The sequence below is a fragment of the Penicilliopsis zonata genome, assembly GCF_001890105.1.
Source record: "Penicilliopsis zonata CBS 506.65 unplaced genomic scaffold ASPZOscaffold_2, whole genome shotgun sequence".
Classification (NCBI taxonomy): Eukaryota; Fungi; Ascomycota; class Eurotiomycetes; order Eurotiales; family Aspergillaceae; genus Penicilliopsis; species Penicilliopsis zonata.
In genome coordinates this window covers 977,092-1,000,455 of record NW_019208912.1, presented here as the reverse complement: position 1 = coordinate 1,000,455, position 23,364 = coordinate 977,092, and the positions used below count along the sequence as shown (strand labels likewise).

At 50.0% G+C, this 23,364-nt stretch overlaps 9 protein-coding genes across 9 annotated transcripts; 5 read left to right on the top strand and 4 right to left on the bottom strand.

Moving 5' to 3' along the window:
* Positions 1-12: 12 nt before the first annotated feature.
* Positions 13-1,668, bottom strand: ASPZODRAFT_128483 (hypothetical protein). Its single transcript, XM_022722039.1, has 3 exons — positions 1,313-1,668; positions 989-1,223; positions 13-912 (listed from the first exon to the last, which is right to left on the bottom strand). The coding sequence occupies exons 1-3, from the start codon at positions 1,553-1,555 to the stop codon at positions 176-178; spliced, it is 1,215 nt and encodes a 404-aa protein (XP_022584424.1). The 5' UTR covers positions 1,556-1,668; the 3' UTR covers positions 13-175.
* Positions 1,669-1,895: 227 nt separating this feature from the next.
* On the bottom strand, positions 1,896-2,845 carry ASPZODRAFT_58052 (hypothetical protein; the record flags this gene model as incomplete). Its single annotated transcript, XM_022728737.1, has 3 exons — positions 1,896-2,230; positions 2,284-2,339; positions 2,409-2,845. The coding sequence occupies 3 exons, from the start codon at positions 2,843-2,845 to the stop codon at positions 1,896-1,898; spliced, it is 828 nt and encodes a 275-aa protein (XP_022584423.1).
* A 411-nt stretch (positions 2,846-3,256) lies between these two features.
* ASPZODRAFT_128482 (hypothetical protein) lies at positions 3,257-4,667 on the top strand. Its single transcript, XM_022722038.1, has 3 exons — positions 3,257-3,611; positions 3,674-4,538; positions 4,608-4,667. Exons 1-3 carry the CDS (start codon positions 3,350-3,352, stop codon positions 4,630-4,632), a joined length of 1,152 nt encoding a protein of 383 aa, XP_022584422.1. The 5' UTR covers positions 3,257-3,349; the 3' UTR covers positions 4,633-4,667.
* Positions 4,668-5,699: 1,032 nt separating this feature from the next.
* On the top strand, positions 5,700-9,006 carry ASPZODRAFT_156939 (hypothetical protein). The gene is made up of 6 exons (XM_022726288.1): positions 5,700-6,180; positions 6,257-6,326; positions 6,401-6,417; positions 6,484-6,557; positions 6,613-8,510; positions 8,593-9,006. The coding sequence occupies exons 1-6, from the start codon at positions 6,128-6,130 to the stop codon at positions 8,779-8,781; spliced, it is 2,301 nt and encodes a 766-aa protein (XP_022584421.1). The 5' UTR covers positions 5,700-6,127; the 3' UTR covers positions 8,782-9,006.
* Positions 9,007-9,047: 41 nt separating this feature from the next.
* ASPZODRAFT_128477 (hypothetical protein) lies at positions 9,048-12,350 on the bottom strand. Its single transcript, XM_022722037.1, has 10 exons — positions 12,209-12,350; positions 12,014-12,118; positions 11,688-11,930; positions 11,592-11,619; positions 11,475-11,541; positions 11,337-11,416; positions 11,113-11,284; positions 11,021-11,061; positions 10,815-10,952; positions 9,048-10,758 (listed from the first exon to the last, which is right to left on the bottom strand). The coding sequence occupies exons 1-10, from the start codon at positions 12,268-12,270 to the stop codon at positions 9,316-9,318; spliced, it is 2,379 nt and encodes a 792-aa protein (XP_022584420.1). The 5' UTR covers positions 12,271-12,350; the 3' UTR covers positions 9,048-9,315.
* A 299-nt stretch (positions 12,351-12,649) lies between these two features.
* ASPZODRAFT_128475 (hypothetical protein) lies at positions 12,650-14,870 on the bottom strand. Its single transcript, XM_022722036.1, has 9 exons — positions 14,613-14,870; positions 14,416-14,463; positions 14,222-14,351; positions 14,101-14,144; positions 13,947-14,046; positions 13,506-13,862; positions 13,369-13,447; positions 13,123-13,306; positions 12,650-13,020 (listed from the first exon to the last, which is right to left on the bottom strand). Exons 1-9 carry the CDS (start codon positions 14,666-14,668, stop codon positions 12,924-12,926), a joined length of 1,095 nt encoding a protein of 364 aa, XP_022584419.1. The 5' UTR covers positions 14,669-14,870; the 3' UTR covers positions 12,650-12,923.
* Positions 14,871-16,094: 1,224 nt separating this feature from the next.
* Positions 16,095-17,021, top strand: ASPZODRAFT_13018 (hypothetical protein; the record flags this gene model as incomplete). The annotated part of the gene is made up of 3 exons (XM_022722446.1): positions 16,095-16,134; positions 16,439-16,564; positions 16,612-17,021. The coding sequence occupies 3 exons, from the start codon at positions 16,095-16,097 to the stop codon at positions 17,019-17,021; spliced, it is 576 nt and encodes a 191-aa protein (XP_022584418.1).
* A 216-nt stretch (positions 17,022-17,237) lies between these two features.
* On the top strand, positions 17,238-18,708 carry ASPZODRAFT_139253 (hypothetical protein; the record flags this gene model as incomplete). The annotated part of the gene is made up of 6 exons (XM_022724537.1): positions 17,238-17,364; positions 17,497-17,842; positions 17,914-18,042; positions 18,119-18,248; positions 18,304-18,542; positions 18,609-18,708. The coding sequence occupies 6 exons, from the start codon at positions 17,238-17,240 to the stop codon at positions 18,706-18,708; spliced, it is 1,071 nt and encodes a 356-aa protein (XP_022584417.1).
* Positions 18,709-20,237: 1,529 nt separating this feature from the next.
* ASPZODRAFT_139252 (hypothetical protein) lies at positions 20,238-23,267 on the top strand (the record flags this gene model as incomplete). Its single annotated transcript, XM_022724536.1, has 7 exons — positions 20,238-20,407; positions 20,467-20,479; positions 20,545-20,580; positions 20,647-20,812; positions 20,880-20,957; positions 21,039-22,804; positions 22,863-23,267. 7 exons carry the CDS (start codon positions 20,238-20,240, stop codon positions 23,265-23,267), a joined length of 2,634 nt encoding a protein of 877 aa, XP_022584416.1.
* Positions 23,268-23,364: the final 97 nt, after the last annotated feature.

Genomic DNA, 23,364 nt, shown 5'->3' with positions numbered 1-23,364 from the left:
AGTCATAACTATGCCAGCCGGTAAAGCTGGGTGAAGAGAAATCGTACACGCTACCTAGGTATATACCGAGCGAAGACAACATATGAACAGTTGGAAAAGAGAAAGGTGAGGGTGGGGGGAAGGGGAAAAGCAAAAAAGATGAAGAAATAGTGGTTTGTGTTGAATGCAATTATACTCATCGGCGCGACTTCTCGTCTTCGATTTGACTGCGCAGATCGTCTAGGATCTCTCTACGTTGACTCAGATGTTTCTTGAGCCCTTCGACCTGATCCCCCACCGTCTTGACGTCGTCGCGCAGGCGAGCCATGTCCTGCCCGTCCTTGGACCGACCAGTGCCTTCGCGCAGTTCCCGCAGCTCCCGCTCCTTGTATTCCAGTAGCTGCAGCGCCTCTTTCTTGATGAGAACCCAGTTCGGCCGGCCATCCAGCCGGGGCTTGTCCCGCCGCTGCTCCGAGGCCTTGTTCGCCGCCTCGAGCTTCGACTCCAACTCCACGAGCTCCCGCCTCAGCCGGACCTTTTCCCACTCCTCGTCCTGTATCGTGTCACTGAAATCGGTGCCCTTGGGGCGGTAGGTCGTCTTGCCGCCCACTCCGAGGCGACTCAGGTACGTATCTCCAAACTTGGCCTTGCGGCTAGACCGTGTCTCCTCGCCATCGGCCCCCCATTTCTGGGCAGGCGCAACGTTGTCAACCTGGTAGTCAATCTTGTTGGACTCAAATGATGATCTTAGCGAAGGGGGGATCGTGCGAGGAATGCGGAAACCCTCATGGCGGTAGTTGAGCATGTGCAAGAAGGCGAGGGTGGCGTCCTTATTGATTGAGCGTGATGCCGAGGGGTTGACAAGATTCCATGCAGAGCGGACATCGGTATCTGGAACATCCAGGGAATCGTACAGCCCCTGAAGAGATTCGACTGCACAGCACCAAAGGAGAATGTTTGTCAGCGTCGAGTTCAGCCAGTCATACCCGGCAGAGTAGAGGGAGCATACATGTAATTTCGCCACGGGGATTCCGGTTCGCAGTGTAGATCTCTTCATATTTAGATTTATCGGACGGATTCATGTACCAGTCAAACCCATCTTTCAGGCCAGGCGTTTCATCTTCGTCTTCTATTCGCTCGAATTGGACCTGGCGACCGCTCAGGGCGTGGGTGGCTTGGACGAGGTGAGCTTTGGACTCTGGCACGAGCCATTCCGGCAGGGATAGAGGAACTTCTTGGTATTCCTGAGCCGGTGATTAGCAACTTCATCGGACCGAGCCCACAATTGCGAATATCCGGAGCTCTGCTATGCACTCAGGGGATGATGACATACCCCATTGACCAGGTCAAACACTAATCGCATGGCAACACAAAACTCTTCAAAGTCCAGCTCTCCATCACCATCCACGTCCGCCAGGTCCCAAATCTTCTCTAACTGGTCATCGCGAAGTCGACTGTTCCGGAGCACCGACGCGGCCTGGGAGTTGTTCAGGCGCGGTTGGCCGTTTGCAAGCGACGTGAATATTTCCCAGTACCGCTCAATTTCCCATTGCTCGATTTTCTTATTATTTGACATGATCAATGTGTTGCAATGCACTGGTGCAAAACTGGCAGGTGACTTGGTATAACAGCTAGGGAGAAATGCAGAGCGTACAGCTGCTCGTGGGGGACTGATTGCGGCGGTTGCGGATGGTGTCATGCCAAGCGTGTTCCGGAGTCGGACTAATACTTGAGATGCTAGTGGCTTGGCAGTGGTTCTGTTGGAATAAAATACAGTAATATATACCTCTTACGGTTAGTGATTAGGTATTGAGATTCAAATTGTGAATCTGTCCAATACCGATACTTGATCTTGTATTAGTGCTTTGAGTTTTAAAGTGGTCTATTCCTAGTGGTGGTAAGTACAATTAGATGTTTCATATATCTTTCTTTTCGGTTTGCCCCTCCTCTGCTGCTTTGTTTTCAGCCTGCAGCTTCTCTCGGACTTGGACAATGGCGCGTTCAGCCTCCAAGGCGAGCTCTGGCGCATCGAGGATTGTGGCCAGTTTTCTAGCGTCCGACATCTCCAGGAGTAGTCGGTCTTCGCCCTGTTCTATTTCATCTGCTATCTGCGCATGCGACTTTTCGGTATCTGTGATTATCGAAGCGCTGGATAGCCGCTTGGCGTATAAGTTTTCGAGCTCTGGGGCAGAGACCGGGTTGAGCAGGTTCCGCTCGACAAGGAATTCAAGGTGTTTGGAGCCATTCAGCGCTTTTCCAGGGTCAGCGTGTAGTAGGGACAAGAGCGAAACTAAACTAACTCACCTCGCCAGTGTGACCAGCCTCGGTAGATCAGATAGAAGAACGGAATGTTGGGGATCCTATAAACTGTAATCAGATTTGATGATACACATGGACGCTTTGCATAATATCTTGTGTAGACCACCTACAGTGGAATCAATGCAACAGGTGCTGTCAACGGCGAAGCAAGAAAGCTCCACCACATTTTCCTGCGATGTAGATCCTGCCGCGCCGTTGCAATTGTCCTTAGAATCGACTGAAGCTTCTCGGTCCGGATCGCGTTCCCAGGATACAGCACGTCCACCTTGGTGTGCTCATGATCCGGATTGACTCTCTTCTGAGCATTCAATGAAGGAATGCTCTTGAGGCCCCATTCTTCAAATGGGATGCGTTGCTGCACCCGATTGCCCCAGGAGACAATGTGTTTTTTCCATCCTTTGTCGGCCTCCTCCCATTGAGCCCATGTCGTCGCTGCCTTGTTGGTAATCTTGTCAGTCAGAGACAACTGCTTCGAAATCTCTCTCTTCAGGGGCCGCGCGTATATTAAAGCTCGGCGAGTCGAGATGGGGATCAGAAAGAGGCGCATAGCAGCTGCAGAGGAAACGTTTGCCTGGTGAGATCAAGGGTGACCGGAAGGGTGACAATTCTCAGTAATTTGTAGCGACGAATCGATACTCATCCTTTTGAATAATCTTCCCAGGACAATCGCTGGCCACAGGCGAACAAACACCTCGGATATTTCGTTGGGCGACGGTTTGTTCTGCCGTCGAATCCGTCGTTCCCTGTTGTCGAAACGGACCAGTGGTTTCCAAGACGTCATTCCCGTGCTGGGGCTGAGCAGCCAAAAAGCTCACTCCCACGCTGTGCTCCCTTGCTGCCCAGGATCGACGCTCGTCAAGCCCACCCTAGCCACCACCTGCCTTACTGTACGTTGAACAGGGACTCTGATCTGTTTCTTCATGCATTTTTCTCTCAACATTTAGAAGCTGATCAAGCTGTGGCAGGGAATATGGGCGATGCCGACTAGATCGTTAGTCCCCTCTTGCCGCGACCTCCCGAGAGCCTCAGAGTAACGACCTCTCTGGAGGCAATGGCACAAGATGCGCGCGATTTGCTTTCTCGGCTCAGAGACCGTGAAAATTCCGGTCAGGACCCTCCGTTAAGCCAGCCTCCTTCGATGCCAGACGAGGTTTCTGCGCACTCCGCCGATTCCGGATCCAACAGCGACAACAAATCCCCTGGGCATGGTACGTCAGACTCCTCGACAGTGCTCTCACGCCCTGCGGAGTTTCTCATCACTGCAAATGGCAATCGCCATCCAAACTCGCCGTTCTATGTTCGCACGCTCCCAGGTAAACTACATCTTACTCCCTTATTCGAGAGGACCGTCTAACCGCTGACTTGGAACGTATAGCGTGGATCCGGCCGGTCGAGCATGGTGTAGATGATGAAAACGAATCGACGGCTACAGACCGCTTGTTACCTTCTCAACCCAATGGTGCTGTCGTTGCTCATCATAACCATTCACCTTCCGCGATATTGAACCCGCAATATGAGCACCTACGAGGAGAAAGTATCGATACCACACCGTTCAAATCACGCGCTGAATCGCGATGGAAGACGTTCTCCCGATCGATTGCTTATCCCCGTCAGGACGGCATGGAAGAGAAGATCGTGACTCCGGAATGGATGAATGAAAATCACGGTGACTATAGACAACCCTGGCGGGGACAGCTTCCGGGAGGAGCAGACGATGAAGACCCGCTGAAAGCCAAGCGACGGCGAGAGCTCTGGTTTAAGCGACTCCACACATCGTTGCTGCGGAGCCCCGTGGTGCCTCTGATCCTGCGTCTCACCGTATGGTTCTTTTCTCTCATGGCCCTGGCTCTTGGTGCATCGATCCAGCATCTTTCACATGATGTTAAGCATATGCAGGGTGGCTCTGCGCTGATGGCAATCATTGTCGATGCAGTCGCCTTGGTCTATCTTATTTATATCACATGGGATGAATACACGTCCAAACCATTAGGTTTACGCTCCCCCAGAGCTAAAGCGCGACTCGTCCTTTTGGATATTTTCTTCATTGTCTTCGACTCTGCGAACCTCAGTCTTGCCTTTGACTCTCTTACTGCCGTGGAGGGCTCATGCACGTCCACAGAGATCAACTCCAAAATTGACCCTAGGAACGATGCCATTTGCAACCGACAAAAGGCCCTCGCCTCAGTCCTACTCATCGCACTGCTGGCTTGGCTAATGACGTTCTCAATTAGTATTCTCAGGTCTGTTCCTGCGTCTTCTTCCCTTGAGTTTCTTATCTGCAGCCTTCTGACTATTTTAATAACGAACAGACTCGTCGAGAGAGTCTCATCATAATATTTGGACTTCTTCTCGAGCTATTTAGTCGCATCTGACCCGTCATACGCTTCTTGGATTCCTTTAATATCATATGCATATATACACAGCGGCTTTTTGGGATCTAACTATTCTTGGGTCGAGTCTCTCTATATACAGTGATCAGTTTCCACCTTCATTTTTGTCAGTGGTTGCTTGGATCATTGATATCTGTGATATTGACAGATCAATCCCCCCCCCTCTTTTTTTTTTTTAAAAAAAAAAAGAGAAAAGAAGAGAAAGAATTACTCAAGACCTGCAAATAGCATATATCCAATGTATAATAAACAAAGACTGCCTATTACTTGCAAAACATATACGACCACTGAAACGATCTAAAGGAAACGCTCATCTTTCAAGGCATCGATGATTTGGATGGTCTTTATTTTTATTATTATTATTTTTTTTTTTCAAATTCTCACTCTACCTATTCAAGCTATTCTTTTTCTTTTAGAAATCTATATTGAAGAAAAGGGCATTTAGGACCTAGAGTACCTCTATGATTGCCCTATAATATTCATCATATGACGTCATTCAATATCAAGAGGTTCCATCGCAGCCATATTTCGACTGGGAATACAGCTAGCTACCTTCAGCATTGATACCAGGTAGGTACCCATTCTGTATGGTTCTCGAGTTATTCTATTACTATACTTCCTCCTCTAGCATGTAAATGATAAGAAAAAATAGATAGTGTGTAGATGAAACAGTGACAATCGTAAGTTGTGGCTAAAATTTTGTTGAGCCCCTCAAGCCTGTCAGATTACAGGCTGAAGTAAACGGTCAGCATGTCGAACTTCGATACAAAACAAATATACCAGAAGTTGTAAGCGTATGAAATGCTTTGCTCTGTATTTGCTTATTGTTCCATCTGCTACACCAGCAATGCTGTACTTGTATTTGGGGATGCCCGATGTGGCTTAGTTGACCCCCCCACTACTCTTTCCAAAACGAGCAGCCGCGGGACGCCTCAGGCGTGATCGGCTTCTCACCGCCTTCCAGATCCAACCAGTGCCACTGACACCCTCTCCGCTCCTCCTGCTGCCACACGCCTGGGGCAGGGCAGCAGCACATCTTGTGTTGTTCTTGATTCGTGTTTTCCCTCCTCGTATCTCCTGTTCCAAGCCTTTTTCTTTCGTCTGGATCCGGTATTTCTGCTCTTCTCCAGGGTAAGAGTCTACTTTGAGCGCGTCGGCTCTGATCGTGGTCTGGCCCGCCGCCTTTTCCTGCGTTTGTCGTTGCCGCCTATACCCAACCAACATATGATAGCAAAGAAGGTTTTTTGGGAACATCCTTGTTGTCATACATCCCGCGCTAGGAGAGGTTTTACGCGTTGTGCTTGTGGCCATAGTTTCTTTTTGGGCTATTCACCATCGGCTGCAGTCTTGGGTTGGCGTTGATCCGTGACGGCCTGTTGACGTCTGCTTTCTCTTCTCTACAGGCTCCCTGCGGTTCTCATACTCAATCTGGTGACAATATGCCGGCTCTGAACATGCCTCAGCCCCCTCCCAAGGATGACCTTGACGCAACGTGAGTGCGCAGTTTGGCAAACGGATGGCGGCTGAGACCGAATAACGGGTACCCGTACTGACGCGCGCCGATACAGATGGACATTCTTGGAGAAGGGTATCAACAGCGTCATGCTGAAGTTGGAGGATGGTATTGATATGCAGACTGTAAGTTCATTGTCGAAGATCTGGTTCGTGTTCTTCTAAGTGTATGAACTAACACCCTTGGGTTGCATGTTTAGTACATGGTCTTGTACACGTTCGTCAATCCCTAACCTACTTGTATTCCTTCCTCCGGCAGAGTCAAGCTAATAAACAAAACAAGGACTGTACACAACTTCTGCACATCGCAAAAGGCAGTGGGAAATGGACAACAACACTTACATACTCATCGTGGCGGTTTGTCTCCTCGCTTGTCCCGAGAGATGCCCCCCCTCGCTGATTCTTCTCGCAGCACATCTTCAAGGTGAAGAACTCTACAAGCTACTAGGCTTATACCTCTCTCGCCATCTCCACGACGTCTCCCGTGAATCTCAGAAACACACTGAAGAAGGATTGCTGGCATTCTATATCCGAGAGTGGATTCGCTACACGACTGCCGCCAAATACGTCAACCACCTTTTCCGCTACCTCAACCGCCACTGGGTTAAGCGGGAGATTGATGAGGGAAAAAAGAATGTTTACGACGTCTACACACTGCACCTCGTCAAGTGGAAGGAAGATTTCTTCGCCAACGTCCATGAGAAGGTCATGGAAGCTGTGCTCAACCTGATCGAGAAACAGCGCAACGGAGAGACGATTGAGCAATCCCAGATAAAGAGCATCGTTGATTCTTTTGTGTCTCTTGGTCTGGATGAGAATGACATCACCAAGAGCACTCTTGAAGTTTATCGATTCTATTTCGAGAAGCCTTTCATCCAGGCGACAAGAGTCTACTATGAGAACGAGTCGCGGCAATTTGTTGCTGAGAACAGCGTCGTGGAATACATGAAGAAGGCGGAGGCCCGTTTGGAAGAAGAAAAGGCTCGCGTGGGCTTATATTTACATCCCGATATCACCAAGTATCTTACAGATACTTGTTTAGATGTGCTCGTCACAGCCCATTCCGCTTTGCTCCGCGATGAATTCCAAGTTCTGTTAGACAACGAGCGACAAGAAGACCTGGCTCGGATGTACCGACTTCTGTCGCGTATCAAAGACGGTTTGGACCCTCTTCGAGCCAAGTTCGAAACCCACGTGCGCAAGGCAGGTCTGGCCGCGGTGGAAAAGGTTGCCACAGAGGGCGAGACTTTCGAACCGAAGATGTACGTCGACGCTTTGCTGCAGGTTCACACACGATACCAGTCTCTTGTCAACGACGCGTTCAACGGAGAGTCAGAGTTTGTGCGGTCGCTGGATAACGCCTGCCGGGAATTTGTCAACCGCAACACTATCTGCAAATCTAGTTCCACCAAGTCTCCAGAGCTGCTAGCTCGATACACTGACTCCTTACTGAAGAAGGGTGCAAAGGCGGCGGAAGAGTCGGAGCTGGAAGAGATGTTGGTGCAGATCATGACCGTCTTCAAATATATCGAGGACAAGGATGTGTTTCAGAAGTTCTACTCGAAGATGCTCGCGAAACGTTTGGTGCATGTGAACTCGGTCTCGGACGACGCCGAGACGAGCATGATCAGCAAACTTAAGGAGGCCTGTGGTTTCGAATACACAAACAAGCTGCAGCGCATGTTCCAAGATATCCAGATCTCCAAGGATCTCAATGCCAACTACCGGGATTGGCAGGAGAAGGTGCTCGACGACGAGGACCGCAAGAAGTTGCTTGATTCGCACTTCCAGGTTCTGGGCACGGGCTTCTGGCCTCTGAACCCGCCCACGACCGACTTCCTAGCGCCGCCCGAGATTGTTCGGACTGCCGAGCGGTTCCAGACTTTCTACTTTGACAAGCACAATGGCCGTAAACTCACCTGGCTCTGGCAGCTCTGTAAGGGTGAAGTGAAGACCAATTACATCAAGAGCACCAAGGTGCCGTACACATTCCAAGTGTCCACGTTTCAAATGGGGATACTCTTGCTCTTCAACGAAACCGACAGCCTGGAATACTCGGACATTCAAAAAGCTACCTCGCTAGCGCCAGAGATCCTTGAGCCCAACCTCAGCATCTTTCTCAAGGCCAAGGTGCTCACCGCCACCCCCGAGGGGTCCAAACCTGGGCCCGGTGTGGTGTTTAATCTGAACTACAACTTCAAAAACAAGAAGATCAAGGTCAATCTTAACATCCAAATTAAATCCGAGCAAAAGGTCGAGTCGGACGATACACACAAGACTATTGAAGAGGACCGAAAGCTACTTCTTCAGGTAATTTCCCTTCCCCAGTTGCATATTCATATCGAGCCGCAGATTATACCTCTATCTTCAAGTTCATGCTAATGCCAGTTAGTCCGCTATTGTGCGTATCATGAAATCACGCAAGAAGATGAAACATGTGCAGCTGGTGCAAGAGGTCATCCAGCAGGTCAAGTCGCGATTCCCGCCCAAGGTGCCGGACATTAAGAAAAACATCGAGGCCCTGATGGAGAAAGACTATATTGAGCGCCTGGACGGTGACGAGATTGCATACATTGCTTGAATTTCCTACCTGCATGTTCTTATGAGCGCTAGTTAGCATCTTTCTCTCTGCCTCTCCTCCTTCCCGTCATCGAACAATCATATTGGATGATAGGGATACCGTATCATTGCTTATTTTTGCTCTCTCTCTCTCTCTCTCTCTCTCTCCATCTCCATTTGCCCATGACAGCGCCGACATGAACAATGATAATGCATTACTCTCCTGAATGTGGACAGTATAGGATACGATAGATTTAGGTTTACTTTTACTCAATATCTTTGCAGGTTGTCCAATAGAAAAAAGAAAAAAGAAAAAAGAATGAAAGATGATATTATTATACATCGGATGAAGCCATTAGGTTCGATTTATATGCGGATTATATATGTAGTATGTGCAGTAGCAAGGATATAGCCAGGTATAGTATAATGCATGCATGTTGCCTTGGGTATAATCAGGTTAATATGTCAAGTGATTTTGCCAGGCCTGACAAGGACCTAGCAACAATGTAGAGAATAGACAGACGTCTTGTATATGGCTATGTGTAAGGCTGCCTCCTCAACCATTCATTATTTCAGGCGTGGTCTCATCTGATGTGCGTTTTTCTAGACTCGCGTCTTCTCGCGGCGGTGTGGACTCGGTTTCTATCTTGACGGGGGGGTGCTTTGCATCACAGTCTTCTGTATCGAGATCAGCGTTGATGGATGGGCCACCACCCGGCGCTGCTCGATTGGCTTCGTTGTGCGGCTCGGAGGTGTCGTTGCTCGCGGGGAAAAAGATCTCCGATTTAGACAAGGGGGATTTCGGAAAAGGAGGGTCGGCATCGTCCCCTATTGCCCGATAGGAGGCTCCAAAGTCTTCGCTCTCGCGTCGGCGAAGGAGGCTGCTCCATCTCTTCCGCCTGCTTTGGCTTCGGGAGATGCCGAGAGAACCCTCGCGCCGGTGCTGCATGGACTGCCGGCGTCCACGGTCAGGATGGTCAGTAGTAGTAGTAGTAGTAGTAGTAGTAGTAGTCAACTCCGTCACGATGGGCAGTGGGCTGTTGACCGAAAGAGACGGTGTCGACGATGCATCCGCCGGGACAGATGAGGCAGCAGACGACGGTTGTTGTTTCTTGTTATCCTTTTCCTGCTGCCATTCCTTGCGCTTGTCGCTTGCCCATGAGCTCCACGAGCTGAAATATGCGCCAGCCTTCTGGCCAACCGCGTTGACGGATGCTTGTGCCTGTGTCATGTCTACAGAGGGGGCCTTGCGGTTTGCAAACCAGGATGGTGCCGTCGAGCCGGAGATGCCGGCTGACGTGGAAGTTGCAGGTTCAGCGGAGGAGGGTGGTAGACCCGGCGCGCTTGTGGTCGAAGGTTGTTGGGAGTGGAGGGCCTTTTCCTCGTTGCGTTTCCGTTGGGCTTCGCGCATCGCTTCTATGTCCGACCAGAAGCTGTTGAACGCGGCAGACACTTTCTTCTGGCCTATGGCCAAGTGTTTGTTGAGAGCTTCACGACCTTCCCGGACGCGGTCATCGAGGTGCAGCTCCGCGACTTGCTGCGACAGCCGCCGTTGGATATCGTCGATTGTCAACCCTCCTGCGCAGGGGTGACGGGGCTCAACGATCGAGAAGAGCAGCGAGTCGGTCGTCAGGCTTTTGAAGAGCGCATAATTGGATGTAGTTTGCCATAATGCCAGAAATTCCGGGTTGAACTCCAATGCGGGGTCGCCCTCGATGTTAAACGTCTGTAATTGTGTTCTGCTCCTGGTGTTGGAAGAGTTGAGTTCCTCGTGGTACTTCATAGACGAGAGCAAGGCCAGCAGGTACTCTTCGAACTGAAGTCTGATAAACTCCTCTGATCCCATATATCCATGCGTCTTGGGCTGTTCTGGGTGGGCGTCATCCCACGTCTCGTTGATGATCTGCGTCAGAAAGTCGATCCAGCGCCGATCTGCAGGTGACAGCGTCAGAGCAGTTCGCAAGGAGGGGGAGCTGATCACAACAGAGTCTTCGTCAAGCTGCGAAAAAATTAGTTGATAGGAAAATAGCAATGTCTGGGGTTGAAATAGCGCACATTAATGAGGATGTCGCTGTACCGATCCTTTTGCTGAAGGAGGAGCGAATTCGTGGATCCCACCACGTACGACTTGGTTCCATAGTCTGCCAGCAAATCCAACTGCTGGAGGGGAGTGTAGGGGCCAAACATGCTGCCCTACTCCAGTTAGATTGAATGTTCTCTGCATATGCCTAATGCCTACTAGTAAAGAGAGATAATAATACCTTGCCGAAGATTTGTAAAGGTAGGCCCATGTATGCAAGCACTAGTGAAGTCAGCGAAGATCAGCTAGACGAGTCATAGAATGGAGTCATACAGGAACTCCGTTCACTCGTTTTCAGCGAAGTAGGTCTTTCAACGGTCTGCGCATAGCTATCAAATGCGGGATCTGCGCAGTCTTGCATATTATTGATGAGACCGGGGATCAACGAGATCAACGAGAATTGGATCAGGCATAGACGTTCGCAACGAGAGCCGAAAAAGAGCATCTACACCGTCAACGAAGACCTCCGGATGAAGAAATGGAAAAGATGAGCCTACCTTTGGCTGCAACAGCAGACTTTTGAACAATACCAGCGTCTGATATTTGTACTCATGGATCATCTCCCGGAGCGAAAGGCCTGGCCATGCATTAGGTTCCGCAGAATCGCGCTTTCACTCGGTGTCTAGAATTCATACCGAGCCGGCTATCGGTCAACCTGTCCGTTTCGTTCAAGAAGTTGATGACAAGACCCTCGCGGAATTTCTCCCCCACAATCAGCGCATATTCATTGTCCCAGCCTAGACGGCACACACCTTGAGAATATCAAAATCGGAGAAGTCACTACGGACACCAAAAAGGTTAGTAGCCTATCCGTAATCCCGCAAACTCTTGAACAGTAGGTAGCGTACCGCTGCGCAAACCAAGCCGACGTGACGACAGACAGCTTCTCACGCAGCTGTCCCAAACTCGTCGGATTATCCGTCACAACAACCACAGCCTTCTGCACCGTCGAGCGGGTCACATCCGGCGGGCGATAGAGTAATCGGCTTGAATCGATCTGGCGCGAGCACGAGATGCCGAAGAGGGAGGTAGCGGGCGAGGCGGAGGTTTCCGTTCGGCAGAGCGTGAAGTAGGAGAAATCTTCCGTCGATCTAGAACCGCATTTTTTTTTTCAAGAATCAGTCCATCGCTCTACACGAATCAGGTCTACCCAGGGGGAAGAATGAGCCCTCACGCATGCGCTCCATCCGACAACGCCATGAAGGGAAGAAGAGACCAGTCATTCCCCGCAGTAGGATCGACACCATCGTCCGCGATGCAGAATTCGATTTCGGGCCCTCTAGAGACTATTCATCAGAGATATGAAAACACTAAGCTTATAGAGAAAGAAAAAACAAGTCAATCCAAAGCCTCTCTCTCTCTCTCTCACCTGGCATGGTGGAAATCAATCACCAGCACAATCGGCCGCTCTCTGTTTTGTGGTGTGGTCATCCTGTCGCGTCATGCAGGAAACAATTAACGCGTCGACACCTCTCCTTGAAGAGTTTCTCTGCTCCTCTCCTCTGTTCCTCTTGAAATAAAAAAAAAAGGTTACTCTTATATCTGGTTGGATAAATGTATGTTTCTTCGGGATTGTTCTTCAAGATAAGCGGTGACAAGGAGAAAAGGCCCGGGGAATTTAAAGTACTCCGTAGTTCGTTCCCCCCGCGGCGGTTATCATATCAGCCAAGCTTATGCACTTGATATGCACGAGTTGTAGAGTACAAACAGGCGTACCTTATTTCTACTGTGGGGATCTACATATTCTACTTATATTTTTTTGTTAAAATTCTAAAATTTCTGTTATTCAAGCATCGATGTATCGACATCCGTGTACCGCCCTCGATCAGAAGGCTTATCGTGACAGGAAGCTTGAATGTCACAGTATCCTTCCCAAGACAAGCGTCTGCTATAACTAGCACCAACAAGGTCCACAGTCAATGGTAGATCATGCTTCCACTCCACAGCTCTAGCCATCCAGATATCAAGAAAAAACAAAGTCGAAAAAAGGCGGGGGGGTAGGATAAAAGGATAACGCTTTAAAAAGGCCGTACCACGTCATCAGGGGGGCCGAATATAGTCATGGCCTCATAGGTGTAATCGGCTTATGCGATGGGTTGTGTGGCTTCCACCGCTCCCACAGCAGGATGGGCAGCATCTGTCCCTTGATCAATGTTGTGGAAATCGAGAATCTCGGAGTACCTGAAGGTAGTTAGTATAGAATACTCACGGGTCTTGAGAAAAAAAGAAAAAAAAAACAGAGGGAGAGGAGAGGCGTCTCGAAAAAAACGGGGGGAAGCGTACATCATGATTTTCCAGGTGTCTACCGGTAGATCTGCATCGTTGAAAGACCAGTCGAACTTCTCTTCGGCTACCGGCTCGTCTGTAGGGTCGTGGTAGGGGGCGAGGTATGCGTGGGCTAGAGCTTCACCAGCACGGATCCGCTTCTTCGGGTCAAAGACGAGCATACGCTCAATTAGGTCAACCGCTAGACATGTCAGCAATCTCATCTATTGAACGAAAAAAAGAAAGTGGAAATCTCGAGCTTACCCTCCGGGTCGGCGTTTTTGAACTTGGTAGATAGCGGCTGGCGCTCCCGCTTGGGAAGCGATTTGACGAAGCGTAGCGTCTAGGGAGATAGTCAGCAAAGACCTGGAAGTTTACATGATGCCGTGGAGAATCCTGACATTCTCGCTGCCGATTGTTTCGATGACATCGTCGGGCGGAGTCCCCAGAAGCTCGGTGATAATGGAAAACTGGTTGACGTGGTCCTTGCCCGGGAAGAGCGGCTTGCCCTCGAGCATCTCGGCGAAAATACATCCTGCGCTCCAGATGTCCACCTCGACGTCGTACTTCTGCCATGTAAGCATGATCTCGGGGGCGCGGTAGTATCGTGTCGAGACGTAGCCGGTCATCTGTGGGTCTTGTATGCGAGCGAGACCAAAATCGCAGATCTTCAGGTCGCAATTCTCATTGATGAGGATATTGCTGGGTTTCAGGTCGCGGTGGACAACGCCAGCCGAGTGAACGTATTTCAAGCCCCGCTAGCAGACGATAGTCAGTCAATATTCTGGCCTATTTCGCTGCAACACGAGGGGGGAGGGGTTGAGGTCGCAATTGGTGCATACAAGAATCTGATATAAGAAGTACTGAATAAACTGCTTCTCAAGAGGTCGCGAGGTCAACAGCCGGTGGAGATCGGTTCCCAGGAGCTCCGTCACAAAATAGCTGTCCCGTTAGCCAACCAGAAGGGAGAGAGGAAGAGGTAAAGTCATGACCTACATATCTTCCAGGGGGGAGATGAAGATGTCACTCAAACTGATAACCTGTAGACATGGGAAGTATATGGTCAGCTCCGTTCCGCTCCGCCAAGTCCGCCCAGTCGGCGCGAAAAACCACCTACATTCTCATGGCGCAGGTGTTTCAGTAGCTTCAGCTCACGGTATGTTCTCTTAGACAGGACCGGTGTGCTGAACGGCTTCATAATCTTCTTGACTGCAACCGGCTGCCCCGTTAATTGATCCTTGGCCGAACTGGGCGCAACACGTCAGATTTATTCTTCTCTTTGGGATCCGGTAAGGTTGTTCGACGACCTACCACACGAGACCAAATGCACCCATCCCCACCGGCTGCAACTCGGTGTATCTGTCACGTAGAGAGATTAGCATACACACGTGCGCGCACACGATCCCCCAACCTATACTGAGGGAACGCCCCCCCCTATACATGTCGGGGGAAAGACGCTCGTCTTCCCCCCCCCACCAAATCAAGTATGTGTAGACAAGAGAACGAACCTGCTGGTGATCTCAAAGGTGGTGCCAAAGATCTGGGCGCGCACGAATTCCGCCATGGTGAAAGTTCTTTTCAATCTCAACAGCAAAACAGACACGCCGCGGGCTCAGAGTGTAAGGAGGGGTAAAGTCGATAACGCGAACAGGGCGGGAGTGGACTCCGGAGGGGACCGCGTTTCTTGGGTGTGAGAGAGACAAGAGAGGGGCACACACACACACAGACACACAGACACACACACAGAGGGGAGAGAGGGAGGGGATGAGAGCTTTCTTCTCACACACAACAGAGGATACACATATAATGCCTTGTTGTTTTTTCTCTTTAGACTTCGAGTCAACTCAACGGGAAAATGGTGAAGAGGTTCGTCGTGGTCAGCAAGTGGCGTGTGTGGGGAAACAGAGGGTGGGAACAGCACACAGCAACGACAATGACGTCCGCGACCAGCTCTGCAAGGCCGGACGACTCCATCCAGACTGGCTGGAATTCGGTTCCAAGTCAAGGCACAGAACGAGGGACGTAATCCCTTGCATGGTTTTTCGATTTTCTTATACTACCATAATTCAATCAATCAATCAATTATTGTTAATTATTTACTACATTCTCTATATACTACTCTCTGACCATTTTGATTAGGTGGTGTCCATATAACTAGTAATAATTATTATGTAGTTGGTAGTCTAGGTAGTCTCCTACGAAGTATGACATAATTCACCTGTTATTATTATCGACTATTGACGGTAGTTACGGAGTAGTAATAATAGTAATAGTAGTCGAGACTGACTTAGTACGGAGCACGGTTCCAAGAATCGCCATCCGATCAACTCACCGAATCTTGCCAAGCTCTCTGTACGCCATAAAAGGACTCACTCATTCTCTCTGTTGGCCCCTGCCCCTCGGCGCCTAGCTAGTAGCTACTACAGTGCGCAATTTCCACTTTCCTAGTAGTGCACTACTGGGTAGTGAGTTTGAGTGTTACGATTATATTCATCAATTATTTATTCGATCATCTATGATCGGGATAGAATCAGTGCTTATTCAGACCAATTGAATAAGTTTAATGTAATGAAGCTATGTAGTACTACATATAGGTATGCCGAGGATTAGGTATACTAATAATCAACTAGTTAACTACCTACTAACTAGGTACCTAGGTAGTTGACTATTGTAAGGGACCTACTCCGTAGGTAACTAGTCATAAGTTGGAACTTGGTAGGCAGCTACAGAGTAAATACGGAGTAGTTAATAGAGACAGCGTGGGTCTTTAGTCAGTGTGTCACTCAGCCGGGACACGTGAACATACAGAGTAGAACGGCGAGCCTAGAGGCTAAGACTGGAGGCTTAGAGCGCGACAGGCGCACCGTGAGCCGTCAAATCCGAAGAGCTGAGAATAATAATAAGAGGAATGAATCAGCCAACAGTTGCTCGGCGAGTGACTGAGTGTCTGGCTCTCGCTGCTCCAATGGCCCGGAAGGGTTAAGGGCGCCATGGCCCCTGCTGCGACCGGTAACGTGACTAAGGATTACGGTATTTATGTAATTTATATAACTACCTAGTTAGTTAGTACCTAGTAAGTTATATACCTAGGTACCTGTAGCAGATCAATTGGTATACTATAATAGATATATATATATTATATATCTATATTATATCACTGTTTTATAAAATCTAGATTAATATTAAATACTCAATATACATGTATTTATTCTCTGAGAATATATGGCTAGTGCCTACTAAGGTACCTAACTGTAGTACTCCGTACCTGTATGTAATCATGTTTAATTACGTACCGTTTTACCCACTTCCGATCGGCTGCTAACTCAATGAGTAGTCCCAAAGAATCCTCTCTCTGGCATCTCCACCTCCACGGCCTACCTAACTAACGTACATGACGATTTGGGGACAGCTCCCTCCCAGCACCGTGAGACTAGCATCCTGATCCGTCCCGAGAATCCGTGTCAGTGACAAGACTACAGCAGTCCGGAGTACGCTCTACCTATCTAGACTGCTCCCTGGGGCCCTTACCAACCGCCTTGTCGATATTTCACTGCCCACCCACCCACTCAGCATCTCTGCTGCGTCGAGAGAGAGAGATCCGCATCCGCATCCTGGCGGATCATTCATTCTTCAACGACCCCCAAGTCTTTTTTAGTGCGCCCTTCACCTCGTTTCGCCTCTTGAGAGAAACGCACCTCCTCTCCCATCCACTTCCCCTCCACCGACCTGCCTACCCCATCTACCTCCTCCGTCTCCGACCACCCTCGCTCGCCCTTCGCCCCTCCTTCCCATCGACGCCCTCGCCGACTGCCTTGTCGCTGACCGCCGGATCTCATCTCCAGCCACCACCACCACCACCACCACCCCTCCGGCCCTCGTCTCCGCCCTCCCCCCCCTCATCCTCCTCTCTGTTGTGAAATTGTTCCCTTTTCCTCCTTCACCTCGCTGTCGCCGGATTTCTCCTGGATTATCTAGTCGCTTTCCTCACCCTGCGCTTGCTTGCTGTCGACTCGGGTTTTCGCTCGCCGCCAAACCCACCTCCCCCAGGATACTTGCTTGACTGGAGCGCTTGAACAGCACATGGTCCAGCCTTCGGGCCTGTTCAATATCTGCTCGGAGCAGTTTGTCACACGATGGGTCTCTGCACAAGTAAAGAGGCCTCTGGGGATGCGGAACAACGGAAGAAAAGCCAGATGATCGACCGGCGGTTAGAGGAAGACTCCAGGAGGTTACGGAGAGAATGCAAGATCCTTTTGCTCGGTGCGTTGCGGTTTTTCTTTTCTTTTTCTTTTCTTCTTATACCATCATCTCCTTTCTCTGCGCCTTTCCCCCCTCTCTCCTCCGATAAAGTGGCCAGATGCGGCGCGGCGCAAGCTAAACATGTGATCATAGGCTCCGGCGAGAGCGGCAAGTCGACCATCGTTAAGCAGATGAAGATCATCCATCAGAATGGGTATTCTGTCGAAGAGTTGGCCTTATATCGTCTCACCGTTTACAAAAACCTTCTTGACTGCACTAAAGCTCTCATCGGCGCCTACCGCCAGTTCTCCCTGGAACCCTCGAGCCAAAAGGTCCAGGACTATATCCAATTCCTCACAGAATACAGCGTCGACCCGGACCCAAACACCCCGCTTGATGCGAAGATCGGAGACGCCGTCACATATCTATGGAATGATCCGTGTACTTCCACCGTGTTGGAGCATCAGAATGAGTTCTACCTCATGGACTCGGCGCCATAGTAGGATGCACTCCCTTGACCCAGAGGAAAATCGTCATTGCTAAACCTTCCCCCCCCCCCCCCCCCCCTAGCTTTTTTGAGGAAGCAAAGCGAATAGCATCCCCGGACTATATCCCCAACGTTTCCGATGTGCTGCGGGCCAGAACCAAGACCACTGGTATCTACGAGACGCGGTTTACAATGGGTCAACTGAGCATTCAGTACGTGCCTAGCCCTTTTTTCCTTGGGATGTGAGAGGGGAGAGTTGGCGGGTAGATGACTGACTGGTCTCAACAGCATGTTCGATGTCGGTGGCCAGCGAAGCGAACGCAAGAAATGGATCCATTGCTTCGAAAACGTTACCTCTATCATCTTCTGCGTCGCCCTGAGCGAGTATGATCAAGTATTATTAGAAGAAAGCAATCAGGTAAGCTCTGTACCGTGTCATCATCTGCTGGGCCTTGTGCTAAATTTCACAACAGAATCGGATGATGGAGAGTCTCGTGCTTTTTGACTCAGTAGTCAATTCACGGTGGTTTATGCGCACCAGTATCATCCTCTTTCTGAACAAAGTGGATCTCTTCCGACAGAAACTTCCCCGGTCCCCCCTGAGCAATTACTTCCCAGATTACTCCGGCGGCAACGATGTCAACCGCGCAGCCAAGTACCTTCTCTGGAGGTTCAACCAAGTCAATCGTGCACATTTGAACCTCTACCCACAGTAAGTGACATAGAATGATCATTCTGAAGATATCCGCATGAAAACTGACTCTGAGCTCCTATCAAGCCTCACGCAAGCCACCGATACCACAAATATCCGTTTGGTCTTCGCCGCCGTGAAGGAGACAATCCTGCAGAACGCCCTAAAAGACTCGGGGATTCTATGACCTTGAAATGATTCTTACAGTGCTCTGATTACACAGAGCACATCTTACCTTTTTTTTTCCACAACTTCATTCCCAGGCATTTTCCTTTTTTATCTGCTTTGCGACAATTTGCATTGGCGTCCTGGTGCTATTTTTTTTTTTTTTTTTTTTTTTTTTTTTTCCTCACTATTCCTTTTGCTCCTTACTCTGTGAATCTATATACCCAAGTGCTGGGTGAGGTCACATGGATGGTGTTGATCCTTGATTCTTCTGGGTTGGATTGTTTTTTTCTCTGGTTGCATTGGATGACTGTCGAATCTGATCTATGCTGTCTCTTGGATGCAGGCTAAGTGCTACGGTGTGTTCTAAAAAGTTTCTAGCCTTTGCATTTGACTGTGCAGGAGGATTTCCTTTTCTCTTTATCTTTGATATCCACAATTATGTCTGAATAGTCGTCGGTTCTGTCTCATACCTTCTCTGCTTTTTTTTCTTGTTGCATTTCATTCTGCATCTTCCATTCCCGCGATTGATTTGAGTCCTTCTCCCTGTTGTTGCCTTCCATGACTCTGTACTTTGCGACGCCATTTTATCTTGTCATCTTGTCTGTTGCACTTCTTCTTCTTCCTCTTCTTTTTCTCCTCCTATATTTATTCTGATATCCCTCCACGCTGGTCTGGGAAGCTGAACTCATGCATGTGATATGTCGCATTCGTACACGAGCTCTTTGTTGATCTCATGGCATGTTTTGAATCCCTTCCTTGTTGATACGCGCGGTCTCTTTTTTTATTTTTTATTTTTTATTTTTTGAAATTTGTAAATATCATACGCACTATTAATAATCATGACTACGAAGTACTCTGAACCTTTTCAAGCTAATTACTCTGGAGAAAAAACGGCCAGAACAGGGTACGGAGTAGGCAGATGGACATCCATCAATGGACCCCACTACTTGCGTCATTGACCGTGCCAGGTGAGACACGGCGCAGGCAAGTATCTACCGGTAGTAGTATCTACTACTAGTTACTCCGTACCTACCAACCACCAAGGTGGATATCATCTATTTCCCGGCGTGATTGATTGATAGGTCTGTCCATCTTGGCTCCGATATCTCGAAACGCGAGGCACCAATTGCCAGCTCCGTCCAGCAAGACCGCAGCTGCAGCACGCAGACGATTTTCCTTGATTGACATCCCTCCATCTCGTGCGTGCAGCCAACGAGACGCGGGAACTCGGATGGTCTAACGTCGACACCTGGGTGGGGAAAGTGACCATCTCATCCGTGGTCTAGACGTTCACTACTGAGTAGAGGTCCTACCTGGTAAAGGTAGGTAAGGTACCTCGATGCATTATTACGTGCCCCGCTAATGATGTCCTCTACCTTCGTGTTGACAGTCAGCTCGGGTCAGGCCACGGGCTCGACACGAAAGAATTCCCCTTCCAGCTTATCCGTGACCCCTCCTTCCTTTCTTTTATAAACGGCTACTACTCCAAGGCACTTAATTACGGATCTACGCGGATTTCTCCCACTTGATTGCAGATTTACCCACACCATGACCGACCGGCACGAACGCAGACCCTCTGTCGGAACCCCCATCTCTGAGCTCCAGGGCCCCGTGGGACCAGGCTTTAGCCGCCCAAAGCACAAGCGCACCTTCACCGGGTTTGGACCGGCAGAGATCAAGAGCGTCGAGGCCAGTCTGCCGGAGAATCTGAGAGAGGCGTACGTGATCGGATCGAGAGCTTGAGAGAGCAAGCAGTGTGCTAATCATGATCAACTAGATGGCGGAAATACGTATGTTGGCATTTGCTATAGAATAGTAGTACTTGAACGCCGCGAATGCTCATTTCATTGTACAGTCTGCTGCTGGTTTCACGACCAAAGATGAGTTTGAGGTAACTATTCGAATCGAGCGTTGGGGGAAAGAAAACAAGATGGAAAAAAGCGACTAACGGACACAGAAAGAGCTCGTCCGTCATATTGAAACCACTCTCGCTCGATCGCTGTACAACTGCGACGACCTGGCGGCCTACTCGGGAACAGCTCTTGCCTTTCGAGACCGTCTGATCATCGACTGGAACAAGACCCAGCAGCGGCAGACCTTTGCCGATCAGAAGAGAGTCTATTGTATCTTCCCCTATCCCCTTCCGTTGACTTTGAGGTATTTTATCTCATTCAATTTTTCTCCTTCTAGATCTCTCGCTCGAGTTCCTTATGGGTAGAGCCCTGGACAATGCCATGCTGAATGTGGGAATGAAGGATGCTGCTAAAGGTGCTCTACCCATCTAAACATATATCCTTCGGTTGATTTGACTGGAAATAATACACGAGACTAAGACACTGTGAACTGCAGACGGCCTGAAAGACCTGGGCTTCCGCGTCGAAGACGTGATCAGTCAGGAGCATGACGCTGCGCTCGGAAACGGAGGGCTGGGCCGTCTGGCGGCCTGTCTGCTGGACAGTTTGGCCACCTTGAACTACCCAGCCTGGGGCTACGGATTACGATACCGGTACGGAATCTTCAAGCAGGAGATTGTCGATGGCTACCAAGTGGAAATCCCGGATTACTGGTTGGACTTCAATCCCTGGGAATTCCCTCGACACGAGATCACCGTCGATATCCAGTTCTACGGAACGGTCCGCAGGTATCAGGATGAGGACGGCAAGACCGTCAACTCCTGGGAGGACGGCGAGACCGTCCAGGCTGTGGCATACGATGTCCCGATCCCAGGGTACGGGACGCAGACAACCAACAACCTCCGTCTTTGGTCCAGCAAGGCAACCAGTGGAGAGTTTGATTTTCAAAAGTTCAATGCCGGGGACTACGAGAGTGCCGTTGCCGACCAGCAGCGGGCCGAAACCATCTCCGCCGTGCTGTATCCCAACGACAATCTTGAGCGAGGCAAAGAACTCCGGCTGAAGCAGCAGTACTTTTGGTGCGCAGCCTCGCTCTACGACATTGTCCGCCGTTTCAAGAAGACGAGGCGAGCCTGGAGTGAGTTCCCGGATCAGGTTGCCATCCAACTGAACGACACCCACCCCACGCTGGCGATCGTGGAGCTGCAGCGCATCTTGATCGACAAAGAAGGTCTTGAGTGGGACGAGGCCTGGAACATCGTTACCCACACGTTTGGGTATACCAACCATACGGTCCTGCCGGAGGCGCTGGAAAAATGGTCAGTCCCCTTGGTCCAGAACTTGCTGCCGCGTCACCTCCAAATCATCTACGACATCAACCTCTACTTCCTACAGTCCGTGGAGAAACGCTTTCCTCGCGACCGGGAGATGCTGTCCCGTGTCTCCATCATTGAGGAGTCGCATCCCAAGATGGTCCGGATGGCTCACCTGGCGGTCATCGGCTCTCATAAAGTCAACGGCGTGGCCGAATTGCACTCGGATCTCATCAAGACCACTATCTTCAAAGACTTTGTCGAGATCTACGGGCCCGACAAGTTCACCAACGTCACCAACGGCATCACCCCGCGCCGGTGGCTGCACCAGGCGAACCCACGCCTGTCGGCCCTAATCGCCTCGAAACTCGGCGGATACCATTTCCTCACGGATCTGACTCTCCTGGACAAGCTGGAGGCCTTTATCGACGACCCAAAGTTCAAGAAGGAATGGGTAGAGATCAAGACAGAAAACAAGCTGCGGCTCGCGAAGCATATCAAGGACACGACGGGCTACACCGTCAACCCCAAGGCCCTCTTCGACGTCCAGGTGAAACGTATTCACGAGTACAAACGGCAGCAGCTCAACATCTTTGGCGTCATCCATCGATACCTCCGGATCAAGAGCTTGTCGCCTGAGGAGCGCAAGAAGTTGGTGCCCCGCGTCTCCATTTTCGGCGGCAAGGCAGCCCCCGGATACTGGATGGCCAAGATGATCATCCATCTGATCAACAACGTTGCGGCAGTGGTCAACAAGGACCCTGACGTGGGTGACTTGCTCAAGGTCATCTTCATCGAGGACTACAATGTCAGCAAGGCTGAAATCATCTGTCCGGCCTCCGATATCAGCGAGCACATTTCCACGGCGGGCACTGAAGCCAGCGGAACCAGCAACATGAAGTTTGTCTTGAATGGAGGGTTGATCATCGGAACTTGTGATGGCGCTAATGTATTTTATCCTTTTTTTTTCTCCTCTTCTTTCATGATATGGTACTGATTGTATAAAGATCGAAATCACCAGGGAAATCGGCGAGCAGAACATCTTCTTGTTCGGGACGCTGGCCGAGGACGTCGAGGAGCTGCGCCACAGGCACTTCTACGGCGACTTCCAGATTGACGGGGACCTGGCCAAGGTGTTTGACGCGATAAAGCAAGGCACTTTCGGTGATGCAGGCAACTTTGCCGCGTTGGTGGCCGCCATCGTTGACCACGGCGACTACTACTTGGTATCGGACGATTTCAACTCGTACATCAAGACACAAGACATTGTCGACGAGGCGTTCCAGAACCAGGACGAGTGGCTCACCCGGTCGATCACGAGCGTCGCGCGCATGGGCTTCTTCTCGGCAGACCGAGTGATTAACGAGTATGCGGATAGTATCTGGAACGTGGAGCCTTTGACGGAGTCGTAGTAGTAGTAGTAAGCTGCTACACAGTACATCCACCGAGTTATTAGTAGCAATAGTATAGTCAATCCATTATCTACTATTTATCTGATATATATTGTCA